The 22217-nt window shown below is 35.0% G+C and overlaps 1 protein-coding gene across 8 annotated transcripts in view; it reads left to right on the forward strand.

The window, feature by feature from the left end:
* The window catches only part of CCDC186 (coiled-coil domain containing 186), a 59277-nt gene that overhangs the window by 5289 nt on the left and 31771 nt on the right, over window positions 1-22217 (forward strand). For 6 of the 8 annotated variants that reach the window (XR_012020557.1, XR_012020556.1, XR_012020558.1 and 3 more), the window contains 5 exons: window positions 5323-6009; window positions 10647-10773; window positions 15423-15551; window positions 19953-20165; window positions 21093-21212. Coding sequence is in view for 3 of the 8 variants with exons in the window: in XM_072805227.1 (XP_072661328.1) it covers window positions 5323-6009; window positions 10647-10773; window positions 15423-15551; window positions 19953-20165; window positions 21093-21212 (1276 nt within the window). In the remaining 5 variants the exon portion in view is untranslated. The remainder of the gene's footprint in view (window positions 1-5322; window positions 6010-10646; window positions 10774-15422; window positions 15552-19952; window positions 20166-21092; window positions 21213-22217) is intronic. The other 2 variants (XR_012020560.1, XR_012020559.1) reach the window with 1 other exon arrangement.

The raw sequence follows: 22217 nt of genomic DNA on the forward strand, positions 1-22217 counted from the left end.
AAAAATTTAACATAGAGTTTTTTTGTTTTTTTTTTTAAACATGGAGCTTTTATATGTATTGGTCCACAATACCAGAAGGTAAATTCCCTGAGGGATGCATGTTTTCTTCACTGCCATGTTCCCAACACCTAGAATACTGCCTGTGCACAGTACATGTTTAATACATGTTTGGGGAATGAATTAATAGTTGGGAAATATATTTGTGACTTGGTACTTTTGTATGAGGCTTTGTATGAGGCTGTTGCCAAATATCTGTGGATTGGATTCATTTGTATTTGCAGTTTCTTGAGTAAGTTTTTTATTGTTTATATATACTGCTAACTACTAAGAGAACAAGTATTAGTACTCAAAGCTGTTAAAGATAATGTTTTTATTTGTAAGGCTCTTAATATGGAAATAATTTTGTAGAAATGTGAGTTTTTTCATGAAAAAATAAAGGTGGATAACAGAGGGCTTTAAGACAGATAAATGTTTCTTGACCAGTTGCCTACAGCTGATGAGCTCCAGTAAGAGCGAAACCAATTCTCACTTTACTGAAACAGTATTGAAGTGTGAATTGGTCCTGTAGTACTGTCAGAAACAACTCTGAAAAAAAGTGCTTAAATTGAAAGGAATTTTGTGACTGTTAAGTTTTAAATATAGCATTTTTCCCTAATGAGTGAGAGTTGCTAAAAAGTCAAATAACCTGTGGCTTTTTTTTTTTTTAACCTCCAAAAAGGAATAGATGTTGTAATCTATATCATCACTACATCTTCATATGTGAATGTGGATTCCATTTGTAGAAGCGCTTATTTAAAACACTCTTGTAAGCAAGTGTCTAGTTTTATATCCTCTTCCTTTAAACTACTCTTAGGCTATTGGATTTTCAGTGATTTTGATAACTACCCCCAAAGAAAAAACTTGGACAACAACCAAACTGGCCTACATCTGTATGGCTAACTGGAGGCCTACAAGAGGGCTCAGCTGACCGTTTTGGTTTTTTTCCCCCTCTAGTTACCTGGTTAATAGTGCACACAATCAAGCTCATTGTGGTGCCCCTCCTCCCCACCAATCTTTTACACTTAATCTTTGGTGATGGCTTTGTTGCACATGTATACATAGATTTTCCATAATCCATTTCCTTTTCTTTAGTGTCCAATTAGTATTCATTTGAGTTTCAGAAAACTAAGTTTGCAAGCTAAGTGGATACCAGATATCAATTTATGTGAAGATTTTTTTCAGAGTCGGGCGTATTATTGAGCAACAGTATAGAAAGTACTTGTTTTTTGAGGTTGAACAGCTTTCTTTAATTTACAGGAGGATAATATATAAAACAGTTTAAGCTAAGGTTATAAAAACAGGCTTTTTTTTTTAACGTAGACGAATATTCGGAATGAGACAAACTTCTATTGTTTTGCACTGTTTGTACATTGAGTCTCAAATCATTGTATAAACTCAGTGGACCCCACCCTCATTGAGAACTACTGAACAACATTTAACATTTGCAAGAATGAATGTAAATGTAGTAGAGATTATATTTGTTTTATTATCAGGATCATGTTGCTAGAGATTTAAGAGGTTTGTTTAGTTCAGAATGATGTTCCTTCTTACAAGTATGAGATCATTTAAAAAGCTGAAGACTGATCAGAAATGTCACAAGGAAGGCTGTGGCTGTGTGCTTAATGAGTATAAACTCAGTATGTTTTCATTTACATGAGAGTATTTTTGTACTTAAAGTGAGAGTAAATTTGGAGGAAGATGTGGCTTTAAAATTGGACCTTTGGGGATCCCTGGGTGGCGCAGCGGTTTGGCGCCTGCCTTTGGCCCAGGGCGCGATTCTGGAGACCCGGGATCGAATCCCACGTCGGGCTTCCGATGCATGGAGCCCGCTTCTCTCTCTGCCTGTGTCTCTGCCCCTCTCTCTCTCTCTGTGACTATCATGAATAAATAAATAAAATCTTTAAAAAAAATAAAATAAAATAAAATAAAATTGGACCTTTGAATATAATTTGGCTCTGGATAGACTGAAGAGAATGACATTGTAGATGGGAGCAAAGCCATGGAAATGTTAATGTGTAGATTGGAGGAATCTTGAGTAGACAGCTCAGAGACTGGTAGATTATGGTGAAGGCCTAGGGTTTTAGAAATGTGTTGAGAGATAAGATTGGGAAAGTAGGATGACTGGTTTACTGAGGGATTGCAGCATAAAATGGTTTTAGTTTTTCCTTATTGGGTCTCTCATCGTACTGTGTAAAATGCTCTCATCCTTTCCACTTCCCTTTGAAGTACAGTCCCCTAATGTACTAGTTTGATGTTGTATCTTTCTGCCACTTTTGATTACTAGAGAAAATTTATTCCAGAAATTAAGACAGGTTTCAATCATTTGAAAAATAAAATAAGCAACACAAAACATTAATCACAGACTCCTTGTTCTACCTGAAGAAACGTTGAAGGTATTAGCTTCTAGCTGCTTGGATTAAAGAAGAGGTAATTTGGCTCCAAAATATGTCCCTTTTTTTCCTCTAGCTAGCCCTTTTGGAGTTGGGGGAAGGAGACCACCCAGTGGAGGCAGAATTCTTAATTCAGAAACCTCTAAAAAGGGAAGAGATAGGGCCTCAGTCTGATTCATCTGGTTGCATTTGGTGGTGGTCTCTGTAGAGGTAGTGTGTGGATTTTTTAGGGGCAGTATTGTAGCTTCCTGGTCCCTTCTGCCATCTAGGGCTGGCCCACTTCATAGGGCAGCTGCTATTCCTCTTTGGCAGAGTTATTATAGTATATACTCCAACCCTTTCTCTGGATTGGGTGACACTTGACCTGGTGCTGTCTCAAATCACTTGCCCATTTCATGCAGTGAGATTTAGAAACTGACATTTCAAGTGTTACAGATATGAAGTGATTATATCTGGATTGAGTTGCAGGTAGAGGACAGTGGCAGTAGAAAGGAGGGTATAATTGGAGACATGAAATTGGTAAAAGAATATGAGGACAAAGGAAAAGAAGAAATCATAACCAAGAAAAATGATACCATTGACAAATGGGATTAACTGGGAATACTCAATTATAGGAGCTATCATTTTGATTTGGCTTTTATGCCATTTTGTGTTTGAGGTTATGGTGGAACATCCATTCGAAATGTCTATATTCAGGTGAAGATTTGTTATCTGTAACTCAACACAGGACTGAAAGTAACTAATGTGGGTATCAGTGAAGAGCTGTTCAAATTATCAAAGTGCTTGAATTCTAAGAGGGAAAATAAATGTTGAAGACTGAATTGTGGAGAATATGAAAGCTGGATAAAAGGATAATTCGCGACAATTAGTGCCTTTCTCTTGACAAAGCATGGCACACAGTCTCTAATGATAAAGTTTCTTCTCTATGCTGGAGAGTCATAATACCTTTATGTATTCTCATTTAAATAGATTCTTTATCATTTTGGTCAGTTGCTGACATTTACTGGTTATGTTTAAAACCATTCATTTTTTGATTGATTTCTAAATTAAGATTTCAAATTCAGCAACACATTTACAAGTTATATCTTAAAGTGACTTAGTTTAGGGAGAACTATATAAGTGGCTAATATCCCTATATGAGAATTATTTTACTTTGTTCTAGATTTTGGAATGCAGCATGCTATGAGGCCTTTTATTAATTTGCTGCATTAATTTGTATTGTATAAACCAAGCCTTTAACACTACTGTGGGCTTCGTCTTATATATAACATGTATGCAGTAAGATAATGATAATTTCTATTTAGTGGTTTGGAAATATGTTAATACAGATGGGTAGTTTGTGGTAGTAGGGCCAAGGTCCATCCTAGCTGATGCTCCAAAGGACAGACTAAACTAAAAACGAGGCGTTTAACAAACTGGTCTGTCTTTCTTAGTAGTATTCTTCCCCATTTTTTGCATTCCTAGAATAATGTTCCTCAAGTAACAGTTTTATCACATCACTTCTGTACTTTAATTCAATACTTGAGAATCTACTATGTGCTAGAAACTATAGTACAAAAGTATACAAGTCTATTATGATTTATTGTCATAAAATTCACTCCTGCAAATCAAAGCATTCAGACCAGCATTTCCATCACAGACCGATGTAAATGTATATCTTTCTGTTACTCAAAAATTTTATATTTGTTTCTTTTTCATAAGTACATCTTCCATTTGAAATTATTTCTTTTCTAGTTTGTCAGAACTATGATGTCCCCCTTTTTTTAATCCAACCTTATATGACATTGATAACCACCCTATATATGCTTTGTTGGTATGTGATGAAAGAAGTTGATAATTGTTTTTCATCAAGATTGCTGGAATATTTTATATTTATCTGTCTTGGGATAATTTTTGGAGTTGGCTAATTTTCAGAAAGTAGCTAAAATAGTAACCTTCATAAACAGCCTAAAAACGTATTCTAGTTGTTAAATTAGTTTTGTCAGTATTTCTTTTATGATCTGGGCAGTGTATGTGGGCTCCATTTGAGTTGCCCTGAAAATTATGTATTCTTGATGAGAATGTTTGAAAGTCACCATGGTATTTTCCTAGATTTTTGCCTGGATAAAAAAACCAAATTCCTATCAGGGATCTTTAATGTCCAAACTTCTTTTAGCTCAGCTTCAGGTGCCTGGGCTGATACTTGTGTTTTGTTATTTTCCTTCTCAGTAAATTTTTATTATCATTAATGTGTATTGTTTTATAATCATTCTCTTGTGTGTCCACTGTTGTCATATTTCCTCAGTATTTTTTTTAATTTTTTTTTTAAATTTATGATAGTCACAGAGAGAGAGAGAAAGAGAGAGAGAGAGAGAGAGGCAGAGACATAGGCAGAGGGAGAAGCAGGCTCCATGCACCGGGAGCCCGACGTGGGATTCGATCCCGGGTCTCCAGGATCGCGCCCTGGGCCAAAGGCAGGCGCTAAACCACTGCGCCACCCAGGGATCCCTCAATATTTTCTTACAGACTTTTGAGATAGTCTTTTTCCCCTCATGGAGTTGAAGGAATTATAAACAAGTCAATTGAATTCTAACAATTTAAACTCTAGCTATTTCATACCCAACATCTTTATGGGGGTGTTAAGAAATGCCAAATTGTAGCTAAAGTGAAGTTGTGTGACTCAATTAAAGGAGAAAGAGTAAGACTTTGTAGCACCCTACTGATTGCAGCACACTCGGATTGACTGTGCTACTCAGGTTTTGGATTTTTGCGCTCTCGAAGTCTTAAAAGAGTTACTAGTGGTAAAATTTGTAGTCTTAGTTATTCCACATCATGGAGTTTGTGTAAATACGTATGAGGTCTTGGTTTGAAAAAACTTTAACTTTTTAAAATTTTGATATTTTGACTTTTTTAGATGTCAAACGAAGATCAGGAACAAATTTGAAGAAGTGCAGAGTGAGGTGGTGTCAATCAGCATGTCAGAGACAGAGCACATAGCCTCCATTTCCTCTGATAAAAATATTGGGAAAACATTTGAATTAAAGGAAGACTCCAGCAACTCATTTTCTGGTGATGAAAGCAGCTTAGAAAATGAATCTAAACTGTCATCATTAAACTTTGATAAAACTTCATGTCAGCCTAATGAACATAATGAAATCGAAGCACAGGAAAATTCTATTCAGGATCATAGTGGAGGTGTGGATTCTTGTGCTAAAACAGACATATGCCCAGAAAATTCTGAACAAATAGCCAGTTTTCCTGGTGGAGATTTTACAAAGCAAGTTTTGAAAACAAATGAAACCGAGCAGACAGTAACACAAATATTGGCGGAATTAAGGTCATCTACATTTACAGAAGCAGCAAATCAAAAGACTTACTCAGAAAGTCCCTATGATACAGACTGCACCAAGAAACTTATTTCAAAAATCAAAAATGTTTCAGCATCAGAGGATTTGTTGGAAGAAATAGAATCTGAGCTCTTATCTACAGAGTTTGCAGAACACCGAGTACCAAATGGAATGAATAAGGGAGAACGTGCATTAGTTATGTTTGAAAAGTGTGTGCAAGAGAAGTATTTACAGCAGGAACACACCATAAAGAAGTAAGTTTTTAATTTTGAGGGTTTTTTTTTCCTCTGCCAGTATTAAAGATTGAATTCTTTAAAGGAAGGTATCATTTTGTCCATTTTTAATTCCACAATCAATGGACATGTATGTTGTAGTTGATCAACAAATATGTAATTACCAAATAATTCAGCAAATGTCAAGTTTGATGATTTAATATATGTCTAAATGAATAAATACTAATGTGATTCATTAAAGATCTAGAAGTATTCATAAAGACAACTCATGTTTTTCAGTTTTGAAAGAATATGGAGCAGAATAGTGTCAAAACTATGAGAAATTCAAAAGAAAATGAGAGTCATATAATTCAAAAAGATTTTCTTAAAATTCTTGTTTTAAATTCATTGGTTTTACAAATTAAAATTTAGAGAAGAATTGTTTGGTTATTAGTAATGAGAATGTAGTTAGTTCTAGACTTCCCTTGGATTTATAGAGTTAATGATAGTTCAATTTTGTTTCATCTTTTCCTAATGGTATTATATCCTCTACTTTTATTCTAGATTTTTGTATCTAAGTGTTTCAGATGTTTGGGTAGTCTTTTATAACCTTTAAAGGAAAATAAAATGTACTGACCTTCACTATAAAATACAGACTGATTCTCTTTTTTTAAAATGGTATTTAAGAAGAAACTTGGAGTACGATGTCTGTACATAGAAAAAGGGAAGGAGAAAGTCTCTATACTAGAGGAGGGTGACAAAAAAATAAACCATAATCCAACTATTGCTAGATATGTAACTGGCTTTTAATGATCTCCTTGCTACTAGTGTTTACTCTTTTAGACTTTCTTTCCTTTTTTTTTAAAAAAAAGATTTTATTTATTTATTCTTGAGAGACACAGAGAGAGGCAGAGATGTAGGCAGAGGGAGAAGCAGGCTCCATGCAGGGAGCCTGATGTGGGGCTTGATCCCGGGACTCCAAGATCACTCCCTGAGCCAAAGGCAGATGATCAACTGCTGAGCCACCCAGGTGCCCCTCTTCTAGACTTTCTTGTTCAGTGGATCAGTCTTCCCCAAACCAGCTTAGCCTTCATTGGTTTATCCAGTGAACTTTAATCTCTTAAGTGTCCAGAGCCCTTCTTTTTTTTCTATTTTTTGTTTTTATTTTAGATGATGACAAAATACACATAAAATTTACCATCTTGTTTTTAAATGTACTGTTCAGTAGTGTTAGGTTTATTCACATTTTTGTGCAATCTCCACAGCTTTTTCATTTTGCAAACTGAAGCTTCATACCATTCAACTCCCAGTCCCCTGCCTGACAACCACTGTTCTACTTTCTGTTTCTAAAAGTTTACTCTTGGTACTTTATGTAAAGTGGAATCCTATAGTATTTGTCTTTTTATAACTGGTTAATTTCACTTAGCAGATGTCCTCAAGGGTTATCCAAGTTGTAGCGCCTGTCAGAAATGCCTTTTTAAGGACAAATAATATTTTATGTATATGCCATATTTTGCTTATCCATTCATCTGTCAATGGACATTTGAGTTGCTTCCACATTTTGACTATTGTGAATAATACTGTGAACGTGAGTATATAAATATCTCTTGAGACTCAAGGCCCTACTTACTACTGCCCCAAAACTAGTGGCTGCCACTTCTACTCCTATCCTTACTGGAATGCTGCTATTCTAAATAAACTTTTTTTTTTGTTGTTGTTGTTTTTGTTTTTTTTTTGTTTGTTTTTTTTTACTTAGAGCATTGGTGCTTTCACCATTGTTGAATTTTTTTAGGGTAATTTCCTCATTTTTCTATCTGTACCTGTTCTTCCAGATCCTTTTTTTTTTTTTTTTTTTTTTTTTTTTTGAGACTGTCTGATGCTTCTTCCCATTCACCTTAGATCTGGACTCATCTTTTGCTTTTCTTGTAAATTGTCAGATGTACATTGAATAATAACAGCAAATACCTATATGTTGTTAATTATGTGCCTGGCACTTCATATACATGTATTAATTCATGGAATCACAACAGTCCCCTGTGGTGTGAACTAACTATTACTCCTGTTTTACAGATGAGGTACCTGAAGCACGGAAAAATTCAGTAATTTGCTCAAGGTCACATGCTAGTAAATGCCCAAGTTAAAATCTGAGCCAAGATAGTTTTTTTCAACGTGGTTATCTGAAATGAACTAGTTAGAAGTTGTTAAATTTATCTAAAAATATTAGGAATGCAATAAAAAATTCCTTCTTGCCGCAGCCTGTCAGAATGGTGGCAGCATAGTACACTGGGGTAAGCAGTTTCCAGAAGCCTGCAGTTAGAAGAGTCCCACTTCCATGTGCAAAACTCTGTTTTGTGGTTCACATCAGCCTCTATGAATCAAACATTTTTCATCTCCGTGAAGGGGACGATACCTGAATTGTTTTATAGACATTAAGGCATTATAAATATATATATATTTTTAACTAAGTTAGTCTTTTGTTATGCACAGAATACTTTTAATTCCAAATACAATGCTTTGTGACTCAGGTTAGCTGTAGAACACGCATTTTTTTTTTCTTTTGCCTTCACTTAATATTCTATAAAGAAAACTATCTTAGTTTGTTTGGCTTAAATTTTCATTAGTGTATCTATTTCCTAGCATCACTACACATCCATTCCTCTATTTTCTTTTTTTTATTAATTAATTAATTAATTCATTTATTTTTATTTATGATAGTCACACAGAGAGAGAGAGAGAGGCAAAGACACAGGCAGAGGTAGAAACAGGCTCCATGCACCGGGAGCCCGATGTGGGATTCGATCCTGGGTCTCCAGGATCGCGCCCTGGGCCAGAGGCAAGCGCTAAACCACTGCGCCACCCAGGGATCCCCCCATTCCTCTATTTTCTAACATCAGTGTGTTGTCCAAGGTCCCAACCAGAATTCTTAATTAAGAACGGTTAGTTGTGCATCGGATGTGACAGTTTGAGGGTTCGCTGCTCTTCCACTTCTGCCTTCGTAGATTGCTTACTTGTAAACTACAGCCAGGATCCTTTGCTTCAGGTAGTTTTCTGCAACAGCTTGAGTGTACACCAAATCAAATAAATAATCTAAGTTAAACCACTGTGCCAAAAAGGCTTGAAGAAACTTGCATGGTATGTTTTTCTCCTTCCCAAGTATTTGCATGATTTGCTTTCTTGCTGTGGTCCTGTGCTCCTCAGAGAGGCCCACCGGGACTACCTTATCTACATTCACTGCCTAATGTAGATAAGGGCGCCTGAGGAGCTCAGTCAGGTGAGCGTCTGACCCTAGGCTGCACTGGTGATCTCAGGGTGGTGATATAGAGCCTGTTATCCAGCTCTGAGCTCAGTGGGAAGTCTGCTGGAGATTCTCTGCCTCTGTCCTCCTCTGCCCTGCCGCAGCATCATGCGCAGTCTCTCTCTCTCTCTCTCGCTCTCTCTCTCAAATAAATACATCTTAAAAAAATAAAATAAAATCACTGCTCAAGTCGCTCTCTGTCCTCTTGCCCTCCTTTACTTTTTTTCTTTTTTACTTAATAGGACATGATCACTGCCTGACATTTTATTATATTGTGTCTATTTTCATCTTCTCCCTTTGAATATAACCACCGTGAGGGCAGGGATGGTTTGCTGACATAACTTTTAGCACACTGAAGAATATAGGTACATAGTAGGTACCCAATAAGCATTTGTCCAGTGAATGAGCATCTTCGAAGAAGGGAAAGGCCTAGACTATGGAATTAGACCTGGGTCCAAATCTCACTTCAGCCACTTAGTAGCTGTGTGACCTGGAACAAGTGCTGGGCTTCAGGTTTTTTGCTTTTTTTATTTCTTAAAATTCATAAAATAGATAATTTCATAGGCTTCGTAATTTCATAAACCTGAATATTAAATGAAATTATGCACTTAAGGATAAACCTAGTGAATAGTAATTGTGCAATAAGTATTAAGTAATAGTTATTGCTTTTAATAATTCAAAAATACTAGTTGTTAACTTCTTGAGGTATCTTATGTCAAAGTCCTGAATACTGCACAGGTAACTTTTAAGGCTTTATTTATATTTTTCTAGGGGACTCAAAATGAAATTTCTGCTTGAACTTTTATATTTTTTAATTTTATTTCAGTGTCTCTTGTAACTATCATTAGAACATCGTTGAAATATTCTTAAAATCTAAATAAAGCAAGATTTTTCACCCTCAGCATTATTGACATTTAGGAGATCACTCTTTGGTGGTGGGGGTGCATTATAAAATGTTTAGCAGCATCCCTGACCTCCACCCAAAAGAATCTAGTAGCAATCCCCCCACCTCTGTTGTGGCAACCAAAAATGTTTCCAGGCAAATGCCTGGAAGGACTTTGCCTCAGGTTGAGAACCACTGACCTGGAGGAATTCAAATACAGAAGGGATGAAGTACATAGCTGAGATACCCAAAGTGGTCAACTTAAAAGAATATGGTTTTCTTTATCTGATTATATTTCACTTGATTTGAAATATGCAAATTTCTGCAAGAAGTTAATAGCCTGACCACCAGAGAATGTTCTATAAAATACAATGTCTCATTACAAAAGTATTACTTAGGAATGTTGATATATTAATCATAAGTATATCTAATCTGCAAACACTGTATTTCACATCTCCATTTTTAATTGTGTTTTACTTATACTGCTGTTTTTGTATTTAGATTAATTAAAGAAAATAAGAAGCATCAGGAGCTCATCTTAGACATTTGTTCAGAAAAAGACAATTTAAGAGAAGAACTAAAAAAAAGAACAGAAACAGAGAAGCAGCATATGAGCACAATTAAACAGGTAAAAAGGCAAAAAATCTTTAAACACTATACTTCAATTTGTAAATACCTTCCTGAAAAATCTATTATAAATTGAAATTCTGTAAGCTAAATTGTATTTTAAATTCAGAGGATTGCTTGGTATATAAAGCATTCTTTTTTTTGAAATGGGAATCATCTGATTTTTTTTCTCGTGTAAAAATTTATATTTTTATAGGATATGTGTGAGTGTATTCTATATGTAATAGAAATCTGAGGAAGAAAAGATTTGATTTGGCAAATAGACTTTCCACTACTTAAAGAAGAAGCAATATATACCTTATATATTATATATATAATATATATATATATTATATATATATATATATCCAGCATTAGAATATTTTTAAGCTTATAGTTTAAGATGATTCCATTCTCAGTGTTACTGTGTACTATACTGGAAAACTGGCTCTCTTTCAGAATTTTATCTGGCTAGCTAGCTTCTCCAGTTTGTCTTTCCTCTTTTTCTTTCCTTTTTAAATTTTTAAAAAATGAATTCTGATGTATGGATCAACAAAGTGAATATTCAGACTTGTGGCAAAGCTGAGCTGCTCTTATCTTACTGAGCTGCTTTTTTTCTTCTGTAGACAGGATTAGAAGCATTTTAACCTTAAAAGTCTTTCCTTTTGTTTCATCCATCACCAAAAACTATATAATGAAAAAAAAAAACAATAAACAATTGATAATAAAAAAATTAAGCCAAGTTTTACTTGCTTATGTCTTGGTATATTTAATGTACCATTACATAGTTGGAAGGTGATAGTATTTATAAATTTTACTTGCTTAATCCTGACTTTTATGTACTTTAGAGCTATACCATAGTAAAAACAAACTTAAAACTTTAAAGCGTAAGGGAGGCTTACAAATGGACAGAAGCCAGCTTTTAGTAGGCAGGTCACTGCTGATGATCAGAAACTAAAGACCAAAAATAGGGGAGAGAACCCAAGCTGTTCTTTTCATGAGCTTGTTAGTGGTTGTGCCTTTTTAAAGGAGAAAATTGGATTCTAGTTTCTTTTGCTAGCCAATATAGCAGGATTCTTTTTTCTTAGATTAATCTCTAGATCTTCACCTTTCAATATGGCAGCCACTAGCCACATATAGCTATTGAGTACTTGAAAGGTGGCTAGTCCAAATTAAATACTTTAAGTATGAAATACACAATTTTGTGGACTTAGTATAAAAAAAGTAAAATATCTCAATTTCTAAAGTAAATTGATTATGTGTCAAAGTGTTAATATTTTGGATATATTAAGTTTAATATTTCACGTTTTGCTTCTTAAAATGTGTCTACTAGAAAATATAAATTACACATGTGGCTTGAATTGGACACTGTCACTCTAGGTAATTTTGTCATAAGGGAAATTATACACATGTTCTATGAGCTAACATTTTATTTATTTTTTTAAGAGATTTTATTTACTTATTCATGAGAGACACAGAGAGAAAGAGAGGCAGAGACACAGGCAGAGGGAGAAACAGGCTCCATGCCGGGAGCCCGATGTGGGACTCGATCCCAGTACTCCAGGATCATGCCCTGGGCCGAAGGCAGACACTAAACTGCTGAGCCACCCAGGGATCCCAATATAAGCTAACACTTAGGGTTTTTTCAGCAGCTTTATTGAGATATAATTTACATACCATGCAGTTCACCCATTTCAGTTATACAGCTTAATGGTTTTTAGTAGTACAACCTTCACTACAATTTTAGAATATTTATCAACTACCCCCAAAGAAACCCCATATCCATTGGTAGTCCTTAGGATTTTCTGTATATAAGATCATGTCATCTGCAAATAGAGAGTTTTACTTATCCTTTCCAAGTGCCTTTTATTTCATTTCTTACCTAATTGTCTGGCCTGGACCCTCCAATATGGGGTTGAATAAAAGTGGCAAGAATGGATATCTTGTTCTTGTTCTTGATCTTAGGGAGAAAGCATTTAGCTTGTCACCATTAAGTACTATACTAGCTGTGCTAGCATTCACAGATGCTCTTTATCAGGTTGAAGAAGTACATTTTTATTCCTACTTTGCTTAGTGTTTTTATTATGAAAGAGTGCTGAATTTTATCAAATGCTTTTTCTGCATTTATCGAGGTGATCATATGTTTTTGTTCTGTTGATATACATTACATTAATTGGTTTCTGGATGTTAAGCCAGCCTTGCATTGCTAGAATAAATAGCTTTGGGTCATGGTATATGATTCTTTTTATATATTTCAGGATTGGTTTGCTAGTGCTGTAATTTCCATTGATTGAGAATTTGTCTATATTCAGAAGAGATACTGGTCTTATAGTTCTTTTTCTTGTGATTTTCTTGGTCTTAGTGTCAGGGTAATACTGAAGTCATAAAATGAGTTGGGAAGTGTTTCTTTTGGGGAGAAGTTTGTGAAGAATTGATATGGTATTAATTCAGGGCATCTGGCTGGCTCAGTCTGAGGGGAGTGTGTGACTCTTGATCTTAGGGTCATGAGTTTGATTGAGCCCCATGTTGGGAATAGAGATTACTTAAAAATAAAATCTTAAAAAAAAGAATAGGTATTTTTTAAATGCATGGTAGAATTTATCTGTGCAGTCTCCTGGGCTTAAATATTTCTTGGTAGGTTTTGTTGTTTATTATTTTTTTTTTACTAATTAAATCTATTTATAGGTCTGCTCAGATTCTCTCTTCTTGAGCCAGTTTTGGTAGTTTGTGCCTTTCTAGGAATTGTCCTTTTATTTCATCCAAGTTAAATTGGTCATAGTATTCATTTATACTGTTTTTATTTCTATAAGGTTAGTGTGTCTCTTTTTTATTTCCATTCTAGTAATTTGAGTCTTTCTCCCACACCCCCTTTTTTGCCTAAAGGTTTGTCAATTTTGTCAATCTTTTCAAAGAACTGTTTTGTTGAATTTTCTGTTTATTTTCTATTTAATTTTCATTCTAATATTTATTATTTTCTTCCTCTTGCTGGCTTTAGGTTTAGTTTGCTTCTCTTATTCCAGTGCCTTAAGATGAAAGTTTGGTTGTTGACTTGAGAGATTTCTTTTTTTTTAAATATAGTTATAGCTGTAAATTTCCCTCTAAGCATTGCTTTCGGTATATCCCCTAAGTTGTGTATGTTGTGTCTTTGTATTCCTAATTTCCTCATATTTTCTAATTCTCCTTGTGATTTTCCCCATTGTTTATTGAAGTGTTAATTTTAACGTATTTGTGAAAATCTGAGATTTCTTGCTGTTACCAATTCTAGTTTCATTTCATTATAGTTTAAGAACATATTTTATAAGATTTCAATCTTTTAAGTTTATTGAGGTTTATTTTATGACCTGGCATATGTTCAGTCCTAGAGAATATTCCATGTCCACTTGATGAGCATGTATATTCTGTTGTTGGATGGAATGTATAGATGTGTTAGATCCAGTTGTTTTATAGTTCTGCTCAAGTTACCTGTTTCCTTGTTAATCTTCTGTTTGGTTCTGTCCGTTATTAAAAGTGAGGTATTGAAGTCTCCCGACTATCAATTGCCTCCTTCATTTCTGTCAGCTTTTGGTTCATGTATTTTCGTGCTATGTTACTTAGGTACATATATACTTAGAATTATTATTGATTGACCATTTAATCATTATAAAATCTCTCTCTCTTTCTCTCTGGTAACATTTTTTTTTTTGTAGTTTATTTTGTATATTAGTATAGCCACTCCTATTTTTTTATGGTTATTTGCTTGCTGGATCTTTTTCCATTCTTTTTCTTTCAGTCTATATCTTTGAATCTAAAGCATGTCTTACAGATCGTGTCTTGTTGGATTGTGTTTTTAATTATATCTGATAATCTCTGGGTTTTGATATAAATAGTTAATATAATCTCATTTAATGCTGTTATTGACAGTAGATTTATGTCTGCCATTTTTTTTTAAGATTTTATTTATTCATGAGAGACAGAGAGAGAGAGAGAGAGAGAGAGAGGGGCAGAGACATAGGCAGAGGGAGAAGCAGGCTCCTCACAGGGAGCCCAATGTGGGACTTGATCCTGGGACTCCAGGATCACGACCTGAGCTGAAGGCAGACCCTGAACCGCTGAGCCATCCAGGCATCCCATATGTCTGCCATTTTTTTTCCATATGTCTGATGTCTTTTTGTTCCCCTATTCTTCTCTTACTGCTTTCTTTTGCATTAAGTGAATATCTAACATTTAAATTTCTTTCATTAAAAAAATAAATAAATTTCTTTCATATTTTCAGTATATTTTTGAGTTATTTACCTGGTGATTGTTCTAGAGCTTGCCACATACATCTTACCAGAAACTGCATCAGCTTTATACCTTAATTCTAATAAGATTTAGAAGTGGTGGCTCAGCGGTTGAGCGTCTGCTTTTAGCCTAGGGCATGATCCTGGGTCCAGAGATCGAATTCCACATCAGGCTCCCTGTGAGGAGCCTGCTTCTCCCTCTTTCTATGTCTCTGCCTCTGTGTCTCTCATGAATAAATAAATAAAATCTTAAAAAAAAAAAGATTTAGAAACATTGCTAACATTTACTTTTGATTTCTGTTTGAAGTATATTCATTACATTCTTTATGTTCCCTTTCATTGTTTATATTAAAGTGTTGGTAGTCTCTTTGGTATAGCTATAAAAATAATCTGGAAATAATTTTCTTTACAGTTAGAATCAAGAATAGAGGAACTTAGTAAAGAAGTTAAAACTTCCAAAGAAAAACTAGTAGCTCAAGACATTGCAGCTAAAAATGCAGTTCAGCAGTTGCATAAAGAGATGGCCCATCGAATGGAACAGGTATTTTTCAAATCATTATCATTATCAGCTTTATATTCTGGTGACTTTTTCTTGTTTATTATAAACTAATCTGTTAGACTATTTCGGGTATCAGTAGTATCTTAAGAATGGGTAATTAATTTTTAAAAAAATGCTAAAGCAGGGATCCCTGGGTGGTGCAGCGGTTTGGTGCCTGCCTTTGGCCCAGGGCGCGATCCTGGAGACCCGGGATCGAATCCCACGTCGGGCTCCCGGTGCATGGAGCCTGCTTCTCCTTCTGCCTCTCTGTCTCTCTCTGTGTGACTATCATGAATAAATAAATAAAATCTTTAAAAAAAAATGCTAAAGCAACACATAAATACATGCTAACTACAAAAATATTTTTTTAATAAATTGAGGAAGTATATAGAACAAAAAGTGAAAATCCTCCTTCATTTGTACTTCTCTCTTCCTGTGCCCAAATCCTTGGTATCCCATTCCTTGTTCCAAGGTTAACTGTTGATATTTTGGTTATGTATCTTATCATGTATACATGTATAAGGCACAGAAGCTTATGTGTATGTATTCATAAACATATTCTTCCTACTTAATTAGAATTTTACTGTGCATCTTGTTGGATTTTTTTTCCTACTTGGTATACCTTGATCATCTCCTTGAGTGGTATATATAGATTTCAGAAGAGAGCGTTTAAGTATTGTTTTTGTATTACTACCTGAGCTCTTTTTTGTTTTTTTTTTTAAGATTTATTTATTTATTTAAGAGAGCATATGTGAGGACATGAGTATGGGGCTGGGCAGAGGGGAGTGCAGAGGGAGAAGTGGACTCCCAGCTAAGCAGAGAGCCAGAGGCAGCAGGGCTTGATCCCAGGACCCTGAGATCATGACCTGAGATTAAGGCAGATGCTCAACCTACTGAGCCACTGGGTGGCCCTGAACTCCTTCTCAAGTATGGAATCTTACTTATAATCAACTTCACTTCCTAGCATAGTGCCTGACTGTTGGTTGTTATGATGAATTGAATCGGGAAGTATTAACTGACTATATAGGTAGAATGAATTTGAACCTTATACTTGTAAGAGGGTAGATTTACAAATTCTCAGGTAATTTACAGCATGTTTCCTCCCGCCATATCCTCATGGCCTGGTATTGGGAAATGTCTACAGGGCAGTTCAAGCTTAACATACCGCTCTGGATTCCTGCTTCCCCTTAGCTTCTTTGGCCCTGGGGAGTTTCTCATACTTTCTTGAGAACTTACCTGTTTATTAAAAGGATGTTTGTGGGGCACCTGGATGGCTCAGTCTGTTGAGCATCCAACTCTTGGTTTCAGCTCAGGTTGTGGTCTCAGGGATATGAGATTGTGGGATGAAGCCCCAAGGGGGCTCCAGGCTCAGTGGGGAGTCTACTCTCCCTCTCCATCTGCCCCTCCCCTCTCTGTATGCTTGCTTGCTCTCCCAAGTAAAGAAACATTTAAAAAATAAAAGGATATCTGTTGGATTTCATCTAAATATTTTGGATTTTGGATGGGGATAATTTATCTGCCATGTTTCAAAAAGCAGTACTTCTTATGTTTTAATTTTAGCAGGCTGTTGTATTTTTTTTTTTTAAGATTTTTTATTTATTCATGAAAGACACCAGAGAGAGAGAGAGAGAGAGGCAGAAACCTAGGCAGAGGTTAGAGGCAGGCTCCTCACAGGTAGCCTGATGTGGGACTTGATCCTGCACCCTGGGATCACGCCCTGTGTTGAAGCCAGACGCTCTGTCGCTGAACACCCAGGTGTCCCAGACTGTTGTATCTTGATTATCTTATTCCTGCTTTTTCTTTATGTTCATCCAAGTCAATGATAAACATCTTAAACTGGTCAAATGCAAAGACTTACTGGCTTTTCTTCCTTTATCTATGCCATAAATGGACTTTCTAGGGAAGCTTAAGTAGTAATTACTATATTACTATATAGTAATACTATACTATATTATCTTGTTTAATACTCCCAGCAGTTCTGGGAAGCAAGTGCTGCCATGGTCTGGGTTGAGACCTAGAAACATGAACTTTAAGCACCCCAGGTTATTCCTTTGCAGCTGATCCACGGATGACTGAGTAACAGGACATCCCTGCTATAGTCAAGAACCTTACAGTTTTGGGCAGCGCCAGTGGCTTAGCAGTTTAGCGCTGCCTTCAGCCCAGGGTGTGATCCTTGGAGACCCCAGATTGAGTCCCACATCAGGCTCCCTGTATGGAGCCTGCTTCTCCCTCTGCCTGTGTCTCTGCCTTTCTCTCTCTCTCTGTGTGTGTCTCTCATGAATGAATAAAATCTTAAAAAAAAAAAAAAGAAAGAAAGAAAAAGAACCTTACAGTGTTTAACTTTATCTACTTTGTCTCTTTTCTGGTTTTTCCACTTCTCATCTCTCAATTTCAGTGAAGCTTCCATCCTGCCATCAGTTAGTTATCTTACTTAAACATGCGTTTAATAAAAGGTTCCGATGTATAAATCTTTTGGCTTCCCATTGCCTGTAGGATAAAATCTCACCTCATAAGCGTGATAAGAGAAACCCTTCTTCCTTTGAAGATTTAATCTCTACCAGTCTATTTCATAACTACTTCCTCCCCAGTCCAACCAGCATGCCAAATTTAAATCCTATAAAATGTCTTGATAGCCTCCAAAAAATCATGCTATTTTATACCCTTAGGCATTTGCACATTTCTTTATATATTGTATGTATATATGTTAAGATAATGTATAAATGTTTTGTTTATATGTTGTTCATACTAGGTAGTGAGCTCTTCTGGAACAGAAGCCACAACTTTTTGTATTTCTAAAAGCCAATATGTTGTCTGAGGACTAACTTATGAAACCAGACTTCTTTTGAAGTGAACGTTACCATTAATTGCCTTTTCTAAGAACAGTTATTCAGTTATCTAAAAGTATAGCTAATTCAGTTAACCAATTCCAGTACAATTTTCTCAGTCCTTGTCCACAATTACATTGTGAAATCCTCAGGGATCTCTGATATTCCTATTCTAGTGATTCCCTTAATTTCTCTTGAAAATTAGCAGACTGTTTCAGTAGGGGGAAAAAATCCCAATTGAGCAATTTTAAAAAGTGTTTGTATAGTATTCTGTGTATCTATTAGATGTATTTATCAGCTGTACCAGAACTTCATGAAACATTCTTAGTCAGTTAATTTTCATCAGAGCATGAGAGCTTTTCCTACATTCTCTTAACATTATACATCTTCAATTCAGTTATAGTATCAGTTGGCATTTACACTAGATACCACTGAAAATCCCTAAAATTTAAGGTTCCATCTTTTATAACATGAATATGTGCTGCATCATATTTGCAAATTGTGAATTTAAATATACTTAAATGAAAGGCTTTCTGTAAAAGTTTTCATTGCATGAAACTTCAGAATATGGAGTACCAGCTTATATTAATAGAGAATTTTGAGGCCATATAGATTGTCACACTTAGTCCAGTTAGGTATTTTTTAAGTAAAATATTTTTTCTTTTTTAAGGATTTTACTTATTTATTTGAGAGAGAGGGTGAGCGTGTGGGGAGAGGCAGAGGGAGAGGGAGAAGCAGACTCCCCTACTGAGCAGGGAGCCCAATGCAGGCTTGATCTTAGGACCCTGAGATTATGATCTGAGCCAAACACAGCTGCTTAACTGACTGGGCCACCCAAGCACCCAATGAAGTGAAATACTTTAGAAACCTTTTCATATACAGAAAATCAAATGAATAATTAGCTTTCATATGATTACTTTTTGCAAGAACTTGATCCTGAACTTGATCCTGAACTTGATCCCAGGACTCTGGGATCACAACCTGAGCCACCCAAGTGCCCCTTGAGAAACCATTAAAACTCTTCAAGCTAAAGGAATGAGAAGAGGGAACCAGTAGTGCGGTTCAGAGGGGCTAATTATATAATGAGGGCACCTGATGTGAGCAGTGGCCTTCAGCCAACATGTGGTGATTGGAGAAGCCAGATGTCACTCTGCCTGTACTTGTGGTCTGCCAAGTGCCTCCTGTTGGTGGCCGAATCTAACTGGAAGTTCTGGGCAAGGAAACTTGATATAGTCCATGATAGTCATTTCCCCAAAGCACAGGGTGGGATAGGATAGAGTGGAAAAGTAGATCTGGAGGAGTAAACAAAGTGGCAATTATGTCAGCCAAAGTAGAAGAAATAGGAAAGCATAAAAGCAAATACTAGTGATACTAATTTGTTTACTGTATCATTTTTCTCTAATTTTGAATATTTCCTTTCATTTAAAAATTTCCTGACACAGGCCCTGGGGACATTATGCAAAAAAAAAAAAAAAAAAAAAAAAAAAACCCAGAAAATACATTGGTAACATTATAGAAAAATATTTATTTTGATTTTGATTTAAAAAAAATTTTATTAATGCTGGATATTTTTTCAAAGGCCAACAAAAAATGTGAAGAGGCACGCCAGGAAAAAGAAGCAATGGTAATGAAGTATGTAAGAGGTGAGAAGGAATCTTTAGACCTTCGAAAGGAAAAAGAGATACTTGAAAGGAAACTCAGAGATGCGAATAAAGAGTCTGAGAAAAATACTAACAAAATTAAGCAGCTTTCTCAGGAGAAAGGACGGTTGCACCAGCTATATGAGACCAAGGTATAATTTGTGCTATTGTACTATAGTTGAAATTCATTCCTTTTTCTTTTCCTTACCGTATCAAACAATCATAATTAATGTGGTTAAAGTCACTATTAAGCATAAAGTTGTTTTTGTTAGTTTACCTTCTAAGAACATGAATGCTTTAAAAGTCTTAGTATCTCATTACCTGTCTGCAAAAAAAGTCTTTGCTAGGAAAAAAACAAGATATCGATACATGTTGTTTATTAAATAACTTTTTCCTGATATTTTTTAAACCTTTTAATATCTGTACTTTGAAGAAATGAGTTTCTGCTTCAAAAGAACATTTTATTTTGGTAAAATACATGCATAGTGGGATCAAGATGTGAATAGTTTCTCAGCCAGAACTATGTAATTTGACTAGAATCTTAATGTAATACTTATTTGTTATAGGATAGAACTTACATTTTTCTTGTAGAAAAACATGTTCTTTTTAGATGCTGCCCAAAGAAATTTAATTACTGAGCTATTCAGAGTCCTTGGTGTTAACTAGCAGCCTCATAGCATGGTCTTATTTCTAGTCCATTATCATTTCTTGGTAATGAATGTTATTTTTTCATTAACTTTTAGTTCAGGAATGTTTTCATTGTTCTCAGAAATTCTGGAAGATTTTAATTTGTATTTCGTCTTAATGCCAGCCAGTTGAGAAGAATCATACTTAATGCTTGCTTGCAAATATCTAGTTGGCTGAAATATAAATGTTAATCATCTTATGTCTGTTAATTTGATTTAGGATTTTGGTCCTCTCTTTCATTTGAACTTTGAATTAGGTTTATGTACGTTATAATATACTAAACCCTGAAATATTGTGTTATTGAATTGATTGTTTTGAGGAGGTATAAAAGATACATAAATAACTAGTTGATTGTTCAGATGAAAAAATATGACCTAGTATTACTGTTTTAGGAAAGTGAAACTACTAGACTCACCAGAGAAATTGACAAACTAAAGGAAGATATTAATTCTCATGTCATTAAAGTAAAATGGGCACAAAACAAATTAAAAGCAGAAATGGATTCACACAAGGTAAGTACTATATACTGCAGTGGAATATTAGATTCAGTTTTAAAAGCAAATACAGGGGCACCTGGGTAGGTCACTTGCATGAGTGACTCTTGGCTTTAGCTCAGGCCATAATATCAGGGTCATGTGATTGAATCCTCCATTGGGCTCTGCACTTAATGCAAGGTCTGCTTAGGGCTCTCTCCCTCTCTCTCTCTGCCCCTCCCCACTGCACGTGCATGCGTGCTCTTGCTCTCTTTCTAAAATAAATAAAAAATAAATCTCCAAAAAAAGAGAGCAAATGAAGTAATAGTTAATGAGACATAAAGCTTAATTTTGTGACTTCTGTGGGATAGGTTGGGCCTGAATATTTGATGAATGTGAGAAGATATTTCCTTGTGTGATTTACATATTAAATTAGAATGCTAAATTTTATCATGAATTTTAAAAAATATTGAATCTTATCATTCATTGCTAACAACTCCAAAATTGATTTTGTTGTTCAAGGATATTTTTGGTAGCTATATTTAATATTATACATTGTCAGAAATTTAGGGGGAGAAGCATAGTCTGTATGTTATCAAAATTGAAAGTAAACTCTGGAAATTAAAAAAAAAACCCAGTGATACTAAGATTCTTATAATCAAGAAATATAAATTCTTATTTAAATAAGAGTGTAATAAAGATCTTAAGAGTTTCCATATCTATTTGTTACGATATAATTCCATTGATATTATACCTAATGAATATCTTTTTTTAAAAAAAAATTAATGAAAAGTGATCATAAAGGCTGGTACCTGATGCCATAATTTTAAGCACTAACTGTACTGGTATAAGAGTTATAAAAATCTGAATATGATAGAATGTGAAGTAAAATAACAACTCTGAAATACTTAAATAGAAAAGCAATGTTATTTATAACAGATTCCAGGTTTTCAAAAATAGACTTAATGTTAGTGTTTAAAACCATAATCATAAGTTATCTCATTAAATAATTCTAAGTAGAATAACCTTTGGATATTTACATAT

Source organism: Canis lupus, chromosome 29 (assembly GCF_048164855.1).
Source record: "Canis lupus baileyi chromosome 29, mCanLup2.hap1, whole genome shotgun sequence".
Taxonomy (NCBI): Eukaryota; Metazoa; Chordata; class Mammalia; order Carnivora; family Canidae; genus Canis; species Canis lupus.